At 50.3% G+C, this 19395-nt stretch overlaps 8 protein-coding genes across 8 annotated transcripts; 5 read left to right on the top strand and 3 right to left on the bottom strand.

The window, feature by feature from the left end:
* Positions 1 to 139: 139 nt before the first annotated feature.
* On the bottom strand, positions 140 to 2270 carry N7481_009611 (putative RNA binding protein Ligatin/Tma64; the record flags this gene model as incomplete). The annotated part of the gene is made up of 3 exons (XM_057268830.1): positions 140 to 1227; positions 1280 to 2126; positions 2250 to 2270. 3 exons carry the CDS (start codon positions 2268 to 2270, stop codon positions 140 to 142), a joined length of 1956 nt encoding a protein of 651 aa, XP_057119507.1.
* A 681-nt stretch (positions 2271 to 2951) lies between these two features.
* N7481_009610 (Dabb family protein) lies at positions 2952 to 3491 on the top strand (the record flags this gene model as incomplete). Its single annotated transcript, XM_057268829.1, has 4 exons — positions 2952 to 2970; positions 3077 to 3163; positions 3235 to 3370; positions 3431 to 3491. The coding sequence occupies 4 exons, from the start codon at positions 2952 to 2954 to the stop codon at positions 3489 to 3491; spliced, it is 303 nt and encodes a 100-aa protein (XP_057119506.1).
* Positions 3492 to 3793: 302 nt separating this feature from the next.
* N7481_009609 (tRNA maturation protein LHP1) lies at positions 3794 to 5109 on the bottom strand (the record flags this gene model as incomplete). Its single annotated transcript, XM_057268828.1, has 3 exons — positions 3794 to 3902; positions 3963 to 4726; positions 4798 to 5109. 3 exons carry the CDS (start codon positions 5107 to 5109, stop codon positions 3794 to 3796), a joined length of 1185 nt encoding a protein of 394 aa, XP_057119505.1.
* Positions 5110 to 6056: 947 nt separating this feature from the next.
* chsD (chitin synthase D) lies at positions 6057 to 8413 on the top strand (the record flags this gene model as incomplete). Its single annotated transcript, XM_057268827.1, has 3 exons — positions 6057 to 6110; positions 6165 to 6331; positions 6403 to 8413. 3 exons carry the CDS (start codon positions 6057 to 6059, stop codon positions 8411 to 8413), a joined length of 2232 nt encoding a protein of 743 aa, XP_057119504.1.
* A 737-nt stretch (positions 8414 to 9150) lies between these two features.
* On the top strand, positions 9151 to 11579 carry hsp88 (Hsp70 chaperone Hsp88; the record flags this gene model as incomplete). The annotated part of the gene is made up of 4 exons (XM_057268826.1): positions 9151 to 9225; positions 9348 to 9379; positions 9461 to 10904; positions 10968 to 11579. 4 exons carry the CDS (start codon positions 9151 to 9153, stop codon positions 11577 to 11579), a joined length of 2163 nt encoding a protein of 720 aa, XP_057119503.1.
* Positions 11580 to 12154: 575 nt separating this feature from the next.
* Positions 12155 to 13063, bottom strand: N7481_009606 (uncharacterized protein; the record flags this gene model as incomplete). Its single annotated transcript, XM_057268825.1, has 1 exon — positions 12155 to 13063. The coding sequence occupies one exon, from the start codon at positions 13061 to 13063 to the stop codon at positions 12155 to 12157; it is 909 nt and encodes a 302-aa protein (XP_057119502.1).
* A 2630-nt stretch (positions 13064 to 15693) lies between these two features.
* Positions 15694 to 16743, top strand: N7481_009605 (putative mannosylphosphate transferase (Mnn4); the record flags this gene model as incomplete). Its single annotated transcript, XM_057268824.1, has 3 exons — positions 15694 to 16077; positions 16168 to 16598; positions 16656 to 16743. 3 exons carry the CDS (start codon positions 15694 to 15696, stop codon positions 16741 to 16743), a joined length of 903 nt encoding a protein of 300 aa, XP_057119501.1.
* A 1504-nt stretch (positions 16744 to 18247) lies between these two features.
* Positions 18248 to 19270, top strand: N7481_009604 (putative zinc metalloproteinase; the record flags this gene model as incomplete). Its single annotated transcript, XM_057268823.1, has 1 exon — positions 18248 to 19270. The coding sequence occupies one exon, from the start codon at positions 18248 to 18250 to the stop codon at positions 19268 to 19270; it is 1023 nt and encodes a 340-aa protein (XP_057119500.1).
* Between the last annotated feature and the right edge of the window lie 125 nt (positions 19271 to 19395).

Below are 19395 nucleotides of genomic sequence, written 5' to 3'. Positions count from 1 at the left end.
ACTAATAGTAGGTAAGAATGGACTACTAGTACTAGTAGTTCACATATCGCATATATACCTGAATATCTACCAAGTACAAAGTTGAGCCCTGGTGAACCCGTAATTCATAATATCCAATCACCAACTAATCCTCTAGTATCTATTTCTTCTTCTTAGTCTTATCCACCATATCAACCCATTGCGTCTTCAGTCCACGCCGCACAAGAGCAGTCTGCACAACCTGGCGTTGATCACCTTGTACCAGAACCTCCATGACTCCCTTGGCCGCACCCGTAGCCTGAGTAACACTGGTACTACTGGCACACTTCTTTTGCAACTCCTCTGCCAAGAGAGCTGGAATGATGCCGAAGATTTCCAAGTTGGTAACCTTCGTCATGGTCTTGGACCCTGTTCGTTTCTCGATCGTGACAAGAGCTTTGGGCGTCGCGCCGGATTTAGGCTTGACCTCGGCGAGGGTTTGGCCTGGCTTGAGAATTGCGTAGTGTGGCTGAAGAAGGGTGCGGTCTTCTTGGATGCGCTTCAAGAGGCCGTCGCGAGTAGTCTTGCCTCGCTTCAAGGTTCCTTGATCTTCGGTGGAAGATGAGGTGAAGACGGTCTCTGCGAGGAAGGGGTTAAGAGTGATGATGCGTCGGTTGTCTTTGGAGATGATAGGCGGGACTTGTGATTGGAGGTATTGATCCAGGTAGGTGGATACCTCGGCGTATTTGTAGAAGTTCTTCGGGTCACTTGTAGAAAGGGCTGGGAAGATTGTTGGTGCTAGCTTCCCCGTTGGGCGATAAAGAGTTTGAACGAGAAGAGTTTGTCCAACAGATGGATCAGAATCGCCAGTTGCAGTAGCCTTTTTGCCATCCGCGGCGGCGGGTTTGCTTGAGCTGTCTAGAGCACTGCGTGATGGCAGTCTATAGGGCACAAATCGCTCCACACGATGGTCGCGAAAATCAACATCCAGAATCACAGTTTCTTGCCCATTGCGGTCTTTCGACTTGACAAGTTGAAGCTTGTCCAATTGCTTGATAAACTTTTTAACATTCTTCCAGCTGGTCTTTTTGATGCTGTAGAATTGAGCTTCTTGGGGGTTATATATCGGGAGGTAAGGGGCGATCAGGTTTGCAATAAGCATAGAGGGTGACACCGGTAGCGTCAACCCGTGGTTATTTGCTGATGGGTTGTCCTGCTTGAGCTTGTAGAGGGCGTAGACGAATGCGTTGATAAACGCATCATCGATTTCTAGGACTTATTAGCAAATAATAAGATCGGCTGTTGAGTCTATATTTCATACCCTTAGTTGTAGGCTCTTTCAGTGCCACAGCAGGCTCTGCCTCAAGAGCTGGTGATTCATCGACAAAACCATTGCGATTATTGTCAACAGTTTCACCTGCGCTCTCATCAAGGGTCAATTCAGCAACACCTTCCTCCAACTCATCCTCCTCTTCCACTTCTTCATCCCATCCTTCCAGATATTCAGGAGCAGGACGACCAGGTCTCGATGAAGAACTCCATGCCCATAATTCGTCTCCTTGCCAGTGCAAACCTCGGATCGCATGGCCTTTGGTGCCTTGGACCTCCCGGAGTGCCGAGACATCGATCTCACAGATACCAACAAAGAGAGGAACTGAATGGCTGTTCAAACTCGCAACGGCAACAGGAGAGCCCTTGACTGCTCGGGGATCGAAGGGCGGATCATTGGCCAGACCGGGAGTCATGAGATCCGCACCACCCTGTAATTTCCGCATGACCATCTCCGGGGTGTGTAGTAATGGCATGATGTCGGGGTTATTCCATAGTGTGTAGACGGTTGGATATAGCTTTTTATCGGAGCCAGGGCCATGTTCCACCTTGAACCAGAGCACGCGCTCGTCCTCTCCCGGGTGTGCGCCAACGTAAACGATACCCTGAACCTCGCGCAGGTCTGGGCCGGCCGTCGTTGTGAAGCGTGCCGTCAGCGAGTTTTCTGGGAGAAGGGCATTTCGGATGGAAGAGAGAGTTGGGGTCGGAGTAGCGGCTTTATCGGCTGAATCTGAGCTTGTTTCGGTGGGACTCGAAGGGATGGAGATCTTGTAATCGCTAATGATTTGGTCGGCGATTTTCCTGCGATCGGAAGATCGCAAAGGAGAAAGGTTCTTGATCTGTATATATAAATGGTCATGTTTGTTTAGCATTCACTTCATTGCTGGGTTTGCGTCGTCATGAGAAAGTCAAGGTGGGATAGCTTCAAGGAGGGGCAATGCGGGGAGGTGTTGATCACCCACCGTAGGCTTCTTCTTGAACATTTTCGTCGGTGGTTGAGTGGTGTAATTCAGTTGTAAAGGAGGGAGATGAAAACCGGTTCTACTCGTTTTCAGCCACCGATAGTAAGGAGCGAATGTTGGAAGTTGTTTGAATGCGCAGAGGTGGATGCAGAGACAAAAATATGCCCGCCTTTCACACTTGAAGGTTCCCGAGGTCTCCACCTGCCGCGACGCATCCCCGACACGCGATGACTGGCCATGACTCGAGGTATCAGTGTGAGTCAGACATGGTCATTCCCATACGCCCATGTCTAGAAATGACCTGGGTATGCACCTGTATTTACAAGAGAATGTTTGCCAGATGGGAGGGATAGTCAACACAGGGTGGCTTTACTCGAGATCGATATATAGTCGACTACTAGTAGTACTAGCCCTGGAGTACTCCGTAATTTCGACTTCAAATTTGACGAGGAAATAGATGGTATACTATTACTAGTAGTAGACTAAACCGAGACCAAGAACGAACCTTGAAGTACGAATAGTAGGTACATGGGCTCCAGGGCTTCCATTCAACTTCCGGCCCATCGGACATTTCCCGACCCTCAAAGGTCACCCCCGCTCTCCGCTGATCAGATAGTCCGATGGGATAACTTCAAGCTATTTGCCAGATTTGTCTTTCTCCTTCTATCTCCCCTCACTTGAAACAATATTTGACTACCAGCCATGCCTATCTATCACATTGGTGAGTTCAAATTTATAATTGCCCTCATGATACCCTGGGTCACCCAATTTCACGCAGAGAACTGGCTATCTACTGTAAACCCTCGGAGAGCTGACCGACGCAACAGTCCTCTTCCGCCTCAAGGCCGGAGTCACCCAAGCCCAGTTGGCGATCTGGTCGCAGAAATGCAAGGGAATGGTTGGGCAAATTCCCGGTTAGTCATTTCCAAACATCTGTCTACTCAATTAGCAACAATCCGCTGATATCGACGGAATATGAATACAGGTCTTGTCTCGATGGAAACTAACCAGCCACTGCCAATCTCGGTTCCTCGCGCAAAGGGATTTGATATGGGCCTTGTGGCGGTCCTGGAAAAGGCCGATGATGTCGCTACCTATGCGACACACCCGGCACACCTTGAGTAGGAACTTTCAATCCCTTAGTTACGCCCGTTCTTGTGCTAACGTACCATGCACCGCAGGGTTCATAAGATGAGAGAAGAGCTCTGCGAAGATACCCTTGCTTATGATCTGGAGTTCTAAGTGAGGAGCCTATACTAGACATTGATGGATAGATTCGATGAAGAAAGAATGCTAGCGGATTATCTAGTCAAAAACTTTACTTTATTGGAAAGGACTTGAGTATACATGCGCTTTTTTGAAGAAGCAAGAACTGAACACAAGTTTATCGTGATTAATCATTTGTCATAACGCCAGTAGAGCCGTTGGGGTCTCCCCTATGTAAAATTGTAAACAGGCACCGTGTCCGTTCCAAGACTTTTGATATTCTGATGGCCAATGAAAATAGAAACGTGAAACAAGGAGTTTAGCAGCCGGCTGGCCGCCTACTCCTTCGAATCAACCTTCTTAGCGGGGTGATCGCCGTTGGCTTCCTCGTCACGAGTGCGCTTCTGACCAGCAGAGTCGGAGGAGCTCTTGACAACGGGAACGCCACTAATTATACTTGTTAGCTGCGACTATCTCTCAATCGTTTTCATGGAGGTGCTTTCTTACCGAGAGTCCTTCTGAGCCGCATCCTTAAATCCGCTCTTCTGGTCCTCGTCCCGGCGCTCGCGCCAGTCACGATCATTGCGGGGGGCACCGCCACGACCGCCGCGTCCACGACCACCACGATCACCGCGACCACCACGACCACCACGGCCACGGCCACGGCCAGCACGGTGGCGATCATCGTTGGGGCGAACAGTGCCGTTGTTAATCTCCTCCACCTTCTCATCACAGTATTCCTTCTTGGTCTTGATGAGCAGCTCGCGGTCGTTGAACTTGGGCTTGGGGTCCAGAGCCAGGAATTCCTTCTGCTTGTCCTCGGACTTGAATTCGACGAAAACACTGCCCTTGAAAACCTTCTCGGGGTTGGTACGGCGAAGACGAACGGAGTTGATGGGGCCGTAGGTCTCGAAGAAAGTCTCGATATCGGTCTGGGTGGTGGGGCCCTCCTCACCAAATCGGCAGAAGCCCTTGGCGTAGACGCTGCGGGCCATAGCTTCGTCGGCGAAGACCTTGGCGTATTGGTCGCTGTGAACCTTCACATCATCGGGCAGGGCAACCTTGCGCCGGACGGCGGTGTTGTCGTCGACCAGGTCAAGAGTCTCGGAGGTCTTCATGGCCTCAACAATGGCGTCGAAGGGCTGGAAGCGGCGCATGCGCTTGAAGGAGTGGAGCAGCTCCAGGGGAACGGAGTTGTTCTCGCTGCCGCCGACTTTGGAGAAGAGGAACTTGTCCATGGGAAGGTTGGAGTCGGAGAAATAGAACTCGACCTAAAGCCGGGCATATTAGATTAATCGTGAATTCAGAGCTTCCGACGCCCTTCCTCGCGCGGCTGTCTTACCTGCTTGCGGATCTCGACGGGGTCGTCAGTCTGCTTCTGCTGGGAGGGGTCAAACTTGACGTTGTTGGCGAAGCGACCACCGCGACCACCACGGCTACCACCACGACCACCCCGGGTGTCGCGTTGCTGTGACTCCTCGGACTGCTCCGATTTCTCTCCAAGCTTGGCGGCCTCGGCGACGATGCGCGCCTCTTCGGCGTCTTCCTTGCTCGCCTCGGCGGGGGCGGCATTGTCACCCTTCAGCTCGGCGAGGACATCCTGGACATCCTGCTCAGCCTGAGCGTTGTTGGTGGGCTTCTGCTCCTCAGACATTGTGGTAGATTGAGTATGCGACAAGGTTTTGGTTTCTGATCGCGAGGGCGAAAATGAAGGTGCCAAGATGACTCGGCGGGATGAGTCAACGGTTGGAAGAAGGACTGAGTCACGGATGTAAGACTAAAAGATAAGTTATGAAGTAAGTGGCTGTGAGACGAAAAACCAAGGTTGAATCGCCGTGGATGATCTATCTTAAGAGGGCAAGAGCTCGGCGGGGAGTGAATTTTTTTTGGAGCGCGGCAGCTCCACTGACACCTGAGGCTTCAACACTAAGCCTTATTTGGCTAGATCATCCCGAGGCTCTAAAGTATACATTTGCGTATGCTGTATGCTGTATGCACGACATGGTCCTGAAAGTGTGAAAAGAATATAGCAGAATTATACATAATATCAAATCTAGTGATTTACAGTCAAATTAAGGGACCTTTGTGAGATACTACGAGTAATCATAGCCATAGTCTATACTATGCAGGGTGGCAGCAGTTACTTGGAAGTTGGAACTGCTCAGGAACAAATCGCTCCTGCCTTGAGATACGAACGGTGCTTTCGTCGGGTCTTCACCGATGCATTTTTGATTCTCCCGCCTCCCCCCGGGCTCCTATCATCGCAACTCTCTACCGGACCAACTCCCCATTTTCTATTCATTCCTCCGTTCTTACCCGGTTTGCACATCCCGGATACCAACATAATCGATGCACACAAGCGCGAAAGGCCTTCAAACGTGGCAGATTTTACTCTTCGAACCAACTCAAGAGCCTCCATCCTGGGGGAAAAAAAGATTCACCCGGAAACGCGCTCCGATCTGCCCCCGAACAGCCTGGCGAAAAGCCTCGGCCTTCAACATTCCTATTTCTATCTCATACATATTCTAGGGCATTGGATCTTCTAGTCACTGGGCTTAGAAAGTTTACCCGAACCTGCATTGAAAAAGCCTTATACTCGACATGGCAGTCACCGACGAGCCTGTGTCCTACTCCACCAGGTGGCCGACTAGAGATGTAAGGCTCTACCTCTTCTCTCTCCCAAGATTCGCAGATTAACTTGGTGAATAGATCATCTACCTATCCATAGTTGGGCCATTAATGTTGGCAGCGGCTTTTGAATGGGTGCTTTGGCTTGCAGCATTTATTTACTGCCTCGTCAAGGTTTATCAAAAGGCAGATCATTGGAGCATCAAAGTCCTCGCGGTGGTGATGGTCTTTCTCTTCTCTTTGCTACGGTAAGCCCAAACAGGCGGAATTTGGGGATCTCGGGGAGAAAAAGGGCTAACCGCAATGGTTGGGATTACAGATTAGCTTTTCTTCCTGTCATGATTGTGACCATTCCTCTGCCGCCTCAACTGAGCCACCATATTCCTGAGTACATGGCCCGAGATCTCCAGTGGTTCGCCTTCTGGTCTTTCTCCCTCCTCCTCGTCGGGCCATGGCTTGCCTGTATTTACCAGCTCGTCACAAGCTCCCTTGGACGCAAAAAGAGGATAAAGCAGGTTTTGGATGATCGTACTGCACCGAAGACGGTGGTCGTTATGCCAGTTTACAAAGAGGAGCCTGAGACGTTGATCAAGGCAATCGACTCGGTCGTCGATTGCGACTATCCAGCAGCATGCATTCATGTGTTTCTCTCTTGGGATGGAAATATCGTTGACGAATCCTATCTCCGGGTTATTCAACACTTGGGTATTCCGATCTCTCTGAAAAGCTACCCTCAAAGCATTGATGTTATTTACAAAAATGCTCGGATCACCGTTTCTCGTTTCTCTCATGGTGGCAAACGGTACTGTCAGAAGCAAACATTTAAACTTATCGACAAAGTTTATGCAGAGTATCTGAAGCGACATGACGATTTGTTTGTGCTTTTTATTGATTCCGATTGCATCCTCGATCGCGTCTGTCTGCAAAACTTCATGTATGACATGGAACTGAAACCGGGAAGCAAGCACAACATGCTAGCCATGACGGGTATCATCACCTCCACCACGACGAAGCACTCTTTTCTCACGGTTCTCCAGGATATGGAATATGTCCATGGTCAGCTTTTTGAGCGTTCGGTGGAGTCTGCATGCGGGGCCGTGACATGTCTTCCCGGTGCATTAACCATCCTTCGTTTCTCGGCATTTCGCAAAATGGCCAAATACTATTTTTCCGACAAGGCTGAGCAATGCGACGACATATTCGACTTCGGGAAATGTCACCTGGGCGAAGATCGATGGCTCACTCACCTCTTCATGGTCGGAGCCAAACATCCCTATCAGATCCAGATGTGTAGTGGCGCCTTCTGCAAAACTGAAGCTGTTCAAACCTTCAGCAGCTTGCTCAAACAGCGGCGCCGCTGGTTTTTGGGCTTTATCACCAATGAAGTTTGCATGATCACTGATGTCAGGCTATGGAAACGTTATCCGTTCCTCTGTGTTGTTCGATTTTTACAGAACACTATTCGAACCACTGCTCTGCTCTTTTTCATCATGGCTATCGCCCTTATCACGACTTCCAAAACGGTCAATGACGTCCCCGTTGGCTTTATCGGTGTTTCCCTTGGTCTGAATTATTTACTCATGCTTTATTTCGGTCTTCGACTTGGTCGGTACAAAGCATGGCTCTATCCACTAATGTTCATCGTTAATCCATTCTTCAACTGGCTTTACATGGTATATGGGATTTTCACCGCTGGACAGCGCACTTGGGGTGGACCACGAGCCGATGCAGCCACTGCGGATGACCATATAACTCCCGAGGAGGCTGCCGAGTTGGCTAAAGAACTGGGGAATGAGCTGAACATCGACGTCGACACTTTCCGTGCGAACAGCGTCCGCCGACGATCAGTTCCCGTTCGCCCGTCCGACCACATTGATGGACGTTTTGCACCTGCGGAACAACTTTTGGATGGATTCTATATCACCACCAACGAGATCAATCCTGCTCAAGCACGCATGCCAGCCCCTCTCCCAGGTGTCCCCCGATTCCATATACCGGGTCAACTTCGCGAGTCTATGGAGTCCATCTTCACCGAATCTTCTGATAGCGGGTCCAATTCAGTTTTGCTGCCGCACACAGTGGAAAGCCTAATGAGTGAAGAGGATCAACGCAAGTTGTATTATGCCCGTCAAGTTCGGGCGTCCATCGGTATGCCTGGAGCCTCAGACAAGGCTGCAGTGTGGCCACAGATTCTCGAACCTATTCCCGACCATGCAGAGGCCTCTCACTTTCAAATTATGTCGCCCTTTGCCGAGCCACATGATTCGATGCAAGAGAGTCAAATTTTACTAGAAGAGATGAGGATGACAGGGCAACTGGACCACCGTTGACCACTGTTGGGAATGATGAGTCTCCACGACGGGGTCCAATATTTGGGGACGTACTCGTAGGGAGATGGTCTGAATGACGTCGTGTTTCTCAAGTCAACTGGGCTTGTTCCACTTTTTTTTTTGGAAATATTTCCTCTTTCTCTCTTGTTCGCGGCGTCTATAGATTTATTGATCATTATTTTTACGATTGTGACATATGCATGGAAAAGTAAAAGTAAAATTAAAACCAGTACAGACGGAGTTCCCATAACAACAACATTGATAAGGAAAAAAAAAATGATACATCATATATCATTGGGTGTGCTGTGATTCGCCACACAAAATGAGTGGAGCCTTTCTCACCGCCGTGGAGCCCCGACGAAAATTCTGCCTCATGGCGGTGAATTCTGGCAGAACCAAGAAAAGCCTGGCAACCGCTGGAAGGTTCGATGAGTCCACACAGTCACTTTGCCAACTCTTGGACTGAGGTCTTCTTACGTTATTATATCGTAGGCAAATTTTTCGATTCGTAGTTCAAGTAAATTCAGTCCCTCTCTTTCACCGTCTTCTCTCCCTCATTCATCTTTTTTGTGGCCCAACTTAAGAAAATTCCGTTATACCTTGTCACTCCCCGCCAATCGCATAGTGGAGTGGCGTGCAAATTGTTCTCCCCTCCAAACTTCTTTTCCCTTCTGACTCTCCCTCCACCCACCCTCCCCCCCTTCTCTTCAATATACCCCCATTTCCTCCCGCCTACAATGTCTGTTGTCGGTATTGATCTCGGTGCGCAGAGCACCAAGATTGGTGTTGCCCGTAACAAGGGTATTGATATTGTGCGTATTTGCCCCGCCAGTCCAGCCTCACCCCATGTGGATGATGCGCATATCTTCCCTGTCGCCCTTTTGACCAAAAAAAAAAGAATTGAGACTGACTAGGATTGTTTCTTTCCCTTTAGATCGCCAATGAAGTTTCCAACCGTCAGACTCCGTAAGTCCGATCGCTTACTGCGGCCCGACGTCATCCCAATCAGATTTTTGAAAGACTAACTTGAAATTTCCTGCCCAATAGGTCTCTCGTCGGTTTCAACGCTCGCAGCAGACACATCGGTGAAGCAGCAAAGACACAAGAGACTTCGAACCTCAAGAACACTATCGGTTCCCTTAAACGCCTGATCGGCCGCTCTTTCAACGACCCCGATGTCGAGCTCGAGCAGCGCTACAACACAGCCCCCATCTGCGATGTCAATGGCCTCGCCGGTGTTGAGGTCAACTACCTCGGCAAGAAGGAGAAGTTCACCGCGACTCAGTTGGTCGCCATGTTCCTGACCAAGATCAAGGACACCACCTCCAAGGAACTCGGTCTGCCCGTGTCCGACGTCACTATCAGCGTTCCCGCCTGGTTCACCGACGTTCAGCGCCGTGCCATGATCGATGCGGCTGACATTGCCGGTCTCAATGCCCTCCGCCTTGTCAACGACACCACTGCCACCGCTCTGGGTTACGGTATCACCAAGCTCGACCTGCCCGGCCCCGAGGAGAAGCCCCGCCGTGTCGCTTTCGTCGATATCGGTTACTCCGACTACACTGCCACCATTGTTGAGTTCCGTAAGGGTGAGCTGAACGTCAAATCCACCGCCTACGACCGCCACTTCGGTGGTCGTGACTTCGACTATGCCCTCACCGAGCACTTCGCCGATGAGTTCAAGGAGAAGTACAAGATTGATATCCGCACTCACCCCAAGGCCTGGTCTCGTACCCTGGCTGCCGCCGAGAAGCTCAAGAAGGTCCTGTCCGCCAACCCCCAGGCTCCCATGAGCATCGAGTCCCTAATGGAGGACACCGATGTTCGCGCTATGGTCAAGCGTGAGGATATGGAGGATATGGTTCGCTCTCTGCTGGACCGCATCACCGTTCCCATCGAGCAGGCTCTCGCTGAGGCCAAGCTCAAGGTTGAGGACATTGACTACATTGAGATGGTTGGTGGCAGCACTCGTGTCCCCGCTATCAAGGAGGCCATCAGCAACTTCTTTGGTAAGGGTTTGTCTTTCACCCTGAACCAGGATGAGGCCATTGCCCGTGGTTGTGCCTTCTGCTGCGCTACTCTCTCCCCCGTTTTCCGTGTCCGTGACTTCGCTATCCACGACATTGTTAGCTACCCCATCGACTTCACCTGGGAGCAGTCTCCCGATATCCCCGATGAGGACACCAGCCTCACCGTCTTCAGCCGTGGCAACGTTATGCCCTCAACCAAGATCCTCACCTTCTACCGCAAGCAGCCCTTCGATCTGGAGGCCCGCTACTCTAAGCCCGAGATGCTGCCCGGCAAGATCAACCCCTGGATCGGTCGCTTCTCTGTCAAGGGCGTCAAGGCCGACGCCAACGATGACTTCATGATCTGCAAGCTCAAGGCCCGTCTTAACCTGCACGGTATCCTGAACGTCGAGTCTGGTTACTACGTTGAGGATATGGAGGTTGAGGAGCCCGTTCCCGAGGAGGGCGAGAAGGAGGGTGATGTAAGTTTTAACTATGTTTTCCGAAAGATTCCACTGGTTCCGATTTACTAACAATATGCACAGGCTATGGACACCAACGGTGACGAGCAGCCCAAGAAGACCCGCAAGGTCAAGAAGCAGGTCCGTAAGGGCGACCTGCCCATCAACGCCGGTACCGGTGGTATCGACGAGGCTACCAAGGCCATTCTCCAGGAGCGTGAGAACGCCATGTACATGGAGGACAAGCTGGTCGCCGAGACCGACGAGAAGAAGAATGAGCTCGAGGCCTCCATCTACGAGCTCCGTGACAAGATCGACGGTGCCTACTCCGAGTTCGCCAGCGAGGAGGAGAAGGACAAGCTCCGCTCCAAGCTGACCGATATCGAGGATTGGTTGTACGAAGAGGGCGATGACACCACCAAGTCCGTCTACGTCTCCAAGCAAGAGGAGATCCGCTCCATTGTCGGTCCCATCATCCAGCGCTACCAGGAGAAGCTTGAGGCTGAGCGTCAGGCTGTCCGCAAGGCCGAGGAGGAGGCTGCTGCCAAGAAGGCCGCCGAGCTCGAGGCTATGAAGAAGGCCGCCGAGGACCTGCGAAAGGCCGAGGAGGAGCACAAGAAGAAGCTCGCTGCCGAGGCTGGCGATGCCGAGATGGCTGATGCCCCCGCCGAGGGCCAGGCTGAGGAGAAGCAGTAGATTGGAAAACGATCTTCGCGTCTTTGAGGTTATTTTTTTCAATCTAGGTGGCGGGATTCCAGAACCGTGCACCACGATTGGAGCGGGCGGAGCCCGTGTTATGACGAAAAGGATTAAGAGATATTTATGCGACTAGACCCGATCAACTTGCTTGGTCATTTTTTGTTCTTAATGCAAACAGTTATGATGTAGACCGCTTTCTATGAATAGATGAATTCAGTCATGCTATATATGAGATTGGGTTCGTCTAGCGCGTCAAAGCACGTTCCCTCCCATGAACCGTATCCCACTAGTTATGTAGTACATAGTTCCCATCAAGTACTCGACGATTCGCTGCTTGTAGAGTTTAGCCGCTAGTGCTTGCATGGATGTCAGCAGTATACCAGCAGTATATTGCTCTTTATAGAGGAAGGAACAGTGAAGAATTCAACTGCTGTATAATAACTTGCAGGAGACTACAAAAACTTTTCTGCCGTTGACTCATAACACTTTGAAAACAACCTTGGAACTTGAATGTCACAATAGAACTTCTGCCTACACAATTCCCGACTTGCATACCACTGGCACTAGCTTCGTCACCTCCGTCGATATCTATCACGACACTCGAACTCCCACTGCTCTTCCGAATAATCCGACCACTGCTTATTGAAAGATTGAGGTTCGTGGGAAACTTTGAGTGCATAGAAGACAACATTTCTTCCAAAGTCGTCAGGCAAGTTCACAATTCCAGTAAAACAATCGAAGTTGCCGTCTTTGAACATGGTCTTGCCCATCTCGGGATTGTATAGTATCTCTTGTTGATACATCTCGCGGCATCTGAGCATCAGAGGATACTTGTAAGGTAGTCCTTGTCCTTTCTTAGCTCCCTTTATCTCCGTGGTCGGTCGTTCATCTTCTGATTTTCTCTTGGAACCAGGTTGATGGTGTTTTCCGTTCGAAACGCCGCTATCACCACCGGACGGGTTTGAGGATGAACCTGATGACGAAGAAGAGAAAGCATTGCTAAGATCGTCATTTACCTCCGGAAAAGGGTACTGATAAGGGTTTTTTCCACGATATGCTCGATCGCGACATTCTTTCAGTCTAGATTGACTGCCACAGATGATCATAATCCCCTCCACGACCCCGAAGTCAAAGGCAGCTTCCAAAAGCCCGGGTGTAGCCGTTTTTTCGATGTCGATTGTAAAGTCGTGCTTTTTCCACTGGCCTTCAAGCTTTTCGCAATAGACGTCATAGCTGTCAATGGGTAAACGAGTCGGCATCGAAATGGAGCTAATGTTGTTGCCCGTCTCTCGCATAAGAATATCCAGGTTGTCGGCATATATCTGCTCTCGCTGGCGATGCCGCCTCCTCTTCTCCTCCTCGGCTCTTCTCTTCATCTCTTCCACGAATATCCTCTTCGGCTCCTCAAGATGCATTTCTGTCTTCTCCTCAGTAATATGGCTCTCAACGCCTTCTTGCACACTCACCGCATTCCAACCCATGAAGACGACATGAGTTTTGGGACCGACGGCTTTTTGGCAGTGTAAACCTGTGACCCTTCCGGCGGCTTCAATAATTCCATCAGGGCCATGGGTCCCATAGTCCTGAGGGGTGATCTTCACGAGACAAGGAGTTTTAGATGGTCAGGACGGCCGTTTGCCAAGAAATCTCGGTCCATCAGCCAGTCTGGATGTTTGATCAGGACTGAAGGGTCGCACTTGCTCAACCATTTTCTGTGCATCCAACATTCCAGTCGGAGGATGATGGGAGGGACCTCATCACACTTTCCATCCCTGAGGAATTTTTGCAGCAGTTGAGTCCCGTTACCCGAGTATTCCTCCTCTGAAAACCGAATTACATAGTGTTTCAACTGGCAACGAACAAACTGTCGATTTTGTTGGAGTGCCCTTTTTGCTTCACGTGACAGCCTTGGTAGAAACATTCTTCGAATTCGGGAGCCCTTGATTCGTTCCACGCCGCCAGGCCATACCTTGAAATGTCGATGGCCAGAGCTGAAACCCTCATCATGGATGATATCCTCATGATATTCAGACATGGCGAAGTTGGCTTGCTTAGCTGTTTGATGAAGCTTCGGAATATCTGTTGACAGTGTTGAATATGGATATGGAGGGAAGACAAGGCCCGGGAGACGGAAATCGAGAGGAATCGAGAGATGAGAAAAGAAAAGAACTTGAAACAGAGATGAATTGCGCCTAAGCTAACTATTAACCTTGGAAGGAGATACTAAACTTGCTACTTTGCAGCGAACATTGGAGTTGGCGAGGAAATATTGTGTTTGCCTGTACTCCGTACATAGTAGTATTTTCAAAGCATCTGGGCATTAGTACACTATAGCATGCAGTGGCCCGGCTTTCTTTCGTAGTACTAGTACTTTTGCATAATGTGTGTTTGTACATTACTAGTAGCACCTCGGGAAAATACTTGAGACTCGGAGATCCGCAGTGACACGTTTGCTATCCCGCTTCAGCTTGATGGTATTTTCTGATGAGTCAAAGAGCAAACGGCCGGGGTAGAATGGTGCGATGGAAAAAGCAATGAGTCCTGGAGGGTAAAGTCGTCGTGGTTCACATTGATATGCGTAGGCATGTAGTCACCTTACTAGTACCATGTACGTACTAGTAGTACAAGTTCACGATCGCACAAGCGATCGTGTGTCCTTCCCACAACCTTAATTGATCGTGCAAAGGATTGATGTTGAATAAGAAGTGCAAGCTGATAGGTCATGTCGATCGGAAGATTGACAACAAACGGTGGGTCGCCTAAATGTAACTCGATCGACGTTGCGGATTACCGGATCGGGCGATACGATCGTATTCGTTTCTTCCAATTTTTCTTCTGCAAAAACCTGGCGGGTTTCGTTTAATCGGGACACGATCATGCTATACTTGCAGTGGACGGTAATCTAGTTTTAATATACTTCGTACACCGTACTTTGCAGCCTAAACGAATACTATACGGAGTACGGAGTACTCCGTCTTATCGTATACTCCTCGTATGTATTCTGTGCGCATCACATCACTGAATACCCAATTGACCGGAAATTGACCAGGGGATCCCACCCTTGCCCCCCCATCCCCCCCCATCCCATCTTCACCAACCGGTTCTCAACGGCAAGGCATCCTCAATCCACCGTGGGGCGTCCCGAGTCTTGGCGCTTGCCAAGCTGTGCATTGGCTTTCCAAGGGTTCTCATCCTCACACTGGCAGTCCTCGCGTAGGCTGGGCAAGGAGATCGGGGAGATCTCTCCCCTGAGCCCTGAGCCCTGAGCCCCCCCTTTATCTGCTACTACTCCACTCCACTTCAACCTTTGAGGGACAATGCAAAATCAGGGGGCCAACCGCCTCCGGCATTGAAAGATGAGAGACACGTTGCCTCGCTGACATCACGACTTCCCCAACTCCGATCAGGAAAGTGGGCACGCGGACATTCGGTGGCTGCAGCGGGTTTCTTGGCCACTTCGCTCACTGTCCATATGCAGGATGACACCCTCTCCAAGTTGCATTCTCCTGTGAGCCCTGCGAATCCTGTCCAATTGGCAGGCTTGACATACCTCGCGCGATTGCACCCCCCCCTCCCCCTTGGTCCTCCCCAAGTCCAGGGGACTCCTTTTCAATGGTGTGCTCCATTCTCCCTCGGTGGGGGCACGCTATCCGGCCTAATCCGCCCCGCTGATGCCCATAAACGCTGGCGCATTCATTCGGATTGGCCCATTCTCTGCTGGTTTTGCTATGTAGCTTTGTTGGTTCTACCGACTCTGCCGAGTCAGATGGGCCTTTTTTCGCCGGGTTCCCCTCTCCCAGTCTTACCAAGACCTCTTTGAGCTGACTTCTCCTCTCCTCTCCTCTCCTCTCCTCTCCTCTCCGCCGCATTCTCCTCTCTTCGTATCACTGCTACCCTTCTTCCGATCTTGTCTCGACCATTTGTCTCCTCCTCCAACCCTGTATATATCCCCGTCGCGCCACTCAATCGGCATAAAGCTGAACTTTATAAACGATATACCTCCCGGACTCCAAACCCTCTCTCAACTTCGATCTCAAACAAATCCCAGCATGCGAACTGGATCGATTTACCGTATAGCGTTTGTCTCCTAAGCAAATCGACCCCGTTCAAGATGCGGCGGGTGCTCGCAGCCGGCTTCGCCTTGTGGTCCGCCGCCACAGCTCTGCCCAGTCCGGTTGACAGACCGGCCAATATCGGCTCGAATACCAATACCAATACCGAGCTTAAGCCCAAGCCCGATCCTACACTCACCGATCCCCTCTGGCTGAATTACGGTCTCAATGCTTCTGCCGAATACAAATACTTCCATGAACCGGGCCGTGACGATATTCTTGGCCATTATGACTCGCGTTTCTTCAAGGAGCCCGTGGGTGACTCCGAACGCGCCGAGACCCTCACCCATATGATTCGCGCCTATCTCAATTTCTTCAATGAGAATAAACTCGAGACTTGGATTGCGCACGGAACGTTGCTTGGCTGGTGGTGGAATGGAAAGGTGCGTTCCCATTATATCACTCCGGAGCTCGGAGTACCGCAGTATCGTTTGATATGCTTGTCTGGGCAAGAAACTAATCCGGTCACATAGATTCTCCCTTGGGATTGGGATATGGATACTCAAGTCCCGGATACAACTCTCGCCTACCTCGGAGACCACTTCAATCAAACTATCGTCGCGTACACCGTCCCCGAAAGCCCCATCATCCGCGAATATCTCCTCGACATTAATCCCTGGTCGCGCCAGCGCGAGCGCGGGAAGGGTCACAACATTATTGACGCACGCTGGATCGACATTCATACTGGCCTATATATCGACATTACCGGTCTCAGCACGTTGGAGCTGGAGCATCACCCAGATATCTGGCAGTGTAAAAACTTCCACAAATACCGCCTAATCGATCTGTATCCGATGCGTCATACGTTCTTTGAGGGTGTTCCTGCCAAGGTCCCGTTTGCATATGATCAGGTGCTGAGGGAGGAGTACTCAGAAAAGGCGATGATTACAACTGAATTTCACAAGTAAGTCTCTTTTATGCTACGATCTAAGTATGATTACCGAATACTAACTGTAGACAGTCACACTTGGTTCCCCGAAATAGGCGAGTGGGTGCTGGACAAGAATGTGGCCGACTTGACCGTCAAGTTGTCGGTGGATTACGAGTGATTGAAGTCTCTTTCTCCGTCGACTTGCATTTCACCGTGCATATTTATTTCTGGCCATCGGTCTATCTATTCTTTCATTTCCGGGTTGAGCTTGGTTCTCCCTCGGCCTTGATATCTTGAACATTGGTTCTCTCCGGTTTATATCTCATGCATTTTCAAAGGGGCTAGGTGTCTCGGAACATGATTATTCTGTTGGGAAATTTGCATATATCTCTTGGAAAAAGGAGTTTGGATTTGTATTTACCTTTTGAGGCGTTTCTTTTCTTTGATTCGAATGGATATCATCGTATTTCAGGCATCCCTGACAAGTCCTCAATTCTACCTGAAGAACATCACCTCCTTGCCACACATTGCCATAAACCTTGACATTCAATGTTTGGAGGCTAGTAGTTGCCACTATTCGCCCACGGCTCACATTCTCATGATAATTCAAGAATTTTCCACGAGTGATATCACTCTTGACTACTCCGTAGTGGCTCCGGATTTTAGATCCCAAATGCCTTGACGATCATGAGGGGAAGCCTACTTATTGTTGGTTTCTTTTGGTGGTATTCCAATGTTGGGAGCCACTAATTAGGCAACGCTGAGGCATTTGCTTTCTATTGCTACGTAGGTGCTCTCGCATGGCTAGCCCGATGCGTACGTTTCATGTACGGCCGTCAAGTTCTTTTTCTCAACTACCATCCAACTCCGAGTCTCTCGACATATACTTCAAGACCGAACAATTTACCAAAGCCATTTTACAACATGAATTTCCTCGCTTCCATTTCTACAATGATCCTTGCCCTGGCCGCAGTGGCTTCAGCAGCCCCCAACCCCCAGATCGATGTGAGCCAGACCAATATTTTACTGATAAAGGGGTATCGAAATCAAGAGACTAATAGTTGTGTTTATTTAGGAATGCCCTCATGGCTGTGTCGCTGATGGAGGCTGCTGGCCCCTGGACTCCTCCCACTGCAAATAAATGCAGGACTACATCCACATACCGCCAGCAATTTGCGAACTTGAAGGGGTCATGACCATCTTCTGGAGCTAGTCAACAATTACAGGAGAAGACTATTCGTCTTTTAGTTGATTCATTGGTAGAGGTCTTGCTCATGTAGTAGTTGGATTTCCCTTTACTACCAGATGAATACGGCGGCAGTGTTCTTGTCGAATGAATTGAATTGAATTACCATGAAGTGAGGCCAATGCCAAACTTAGACCTAAGCAGCGGGGTAGGCATACTTATAGCTTGATTGTATATTTCTCTATTCAAGTTCTCGTGCCCTACTAAGTACCCTATAACTAGTAGTACGGAAGGAGTAGTATACTTCGTTATCTCCGTGCTGACAAAGCTATCGCCGTGGAACCCGCTCGAATTTCCACCTCGGCGCCTGCCTATTTGGGTTCCTTTGCTATTCTCAGCACTGCTTTACTCAGCTCTCTCACTCACTCTTTTCTTTCTCAACACTCAACACCACCGTGTGCCCCTTCTCTGGACACTTGCATCCTCCATCACCATAATGGCTTCCTCCATGGAGCTCACCGTGCATCACCAAGGCACCCCGCACAACTTCTCCCTCTCCGCCTCCGCAACTCTCCAAGACCTCTCCGCAACAATAGAAGCATCTCTGAACATCCCCACGCCGAACCAGAAACTCCTCATTGCTCCAACACCAGGAATGCAAAAGGCGCCTTTCCCACCAACACGTCTAGATGCAATCCTACAACTCTCCTCCCCAAAATTCAAAATCACCCTCCTCGGCACCCCAGCCAAAGCCATCGCCGATCTAAACCACCAAGCTGAGACAAACCGCCGACACGAAGAAGCCCGAGCCTCAGCCCTCGCATCCGCACGCCGGAATAAGAAAACACCCACTCGATCAAACAACACCATCGCCACCCTCTCCTCCTCCAGCAAGAACTACACCTTCCACCAACTCCTCCCACTATCCTATCTCCCCCGCCCCGAACGCTCCCTCGATTTCCTCAAACGTCTCCGCGATGACCCGGGAATCCGCGCCGCCATGGCAAAACACGAGTTCTCCGTCCCACTACTCACAGAAATGAATCCGGCCGAACACACCTCGGGCGATCACCAAGGCGTATCGCGCACGCTGGGACTAAACCGCAATCGCGGCGAAGTAATCGAGCTCCGCCTGCGCACAGATGCATACGACGGATACCGTGACTACCGTACAATTCGCAAAACGCTCTGTCACGAGCTGGCGCATAACGTTTTCGGAGACCACGATCGCGATTTCTGGAACTTGACGGCCCAGATTGAGCGGGAGGTTGATGCGGCTGATTACAGTGCTAGTGGGAGGAGGTTGACGCAACAGGAGTTTTACAACCCGGGAGATTGGGAACAGGCGCAGAATGAGGAGGACGTTGATGAGTGTGGATGGACGGGTGGGGAATTTGTTCTCGGTGGCTCGTCCGGTTCTTCTGGGGGCGAGTCGAGGAGGGAGGCCATTGCGCGCGCGGCGGAAGAGAGGATGAAGAAAGAGGGGAGGAAAGAGAGGCGGGATGAGGAGGCTTCTTGATTTCGAATTGTTGGATGATTTCCGTTATGACCTGTATACACCTATAATCTATTACATAATGAGTTATGATTGCACCACGATTAATTGCTTTTACTTCTATTTCGACAAAAGCTTACTGTAGTGGT

Source organism: Penicillium waksmanii, assembly GCF_028829765.1.
Source record: "Penicillium waksmanii strain IBT 27052 chromosome Unknown utg000008l:1.0-5622682.0:1.0-5626561.0, whole genome shotgun sequence".
NCBI classification, from domain to species: domain Eukaryota; kingdom Fungi; phylum Ascomycota; class Eurotiomycetes; order Eurotiales; family Aspergillaceae; genus Penicillium; species Penicillium waksmanii.
The sequence above is the reverse complement of the archived record's forward strand: the minus strand, read 5'-3'. Positions and strand labels throughout refer to the sequence as shown.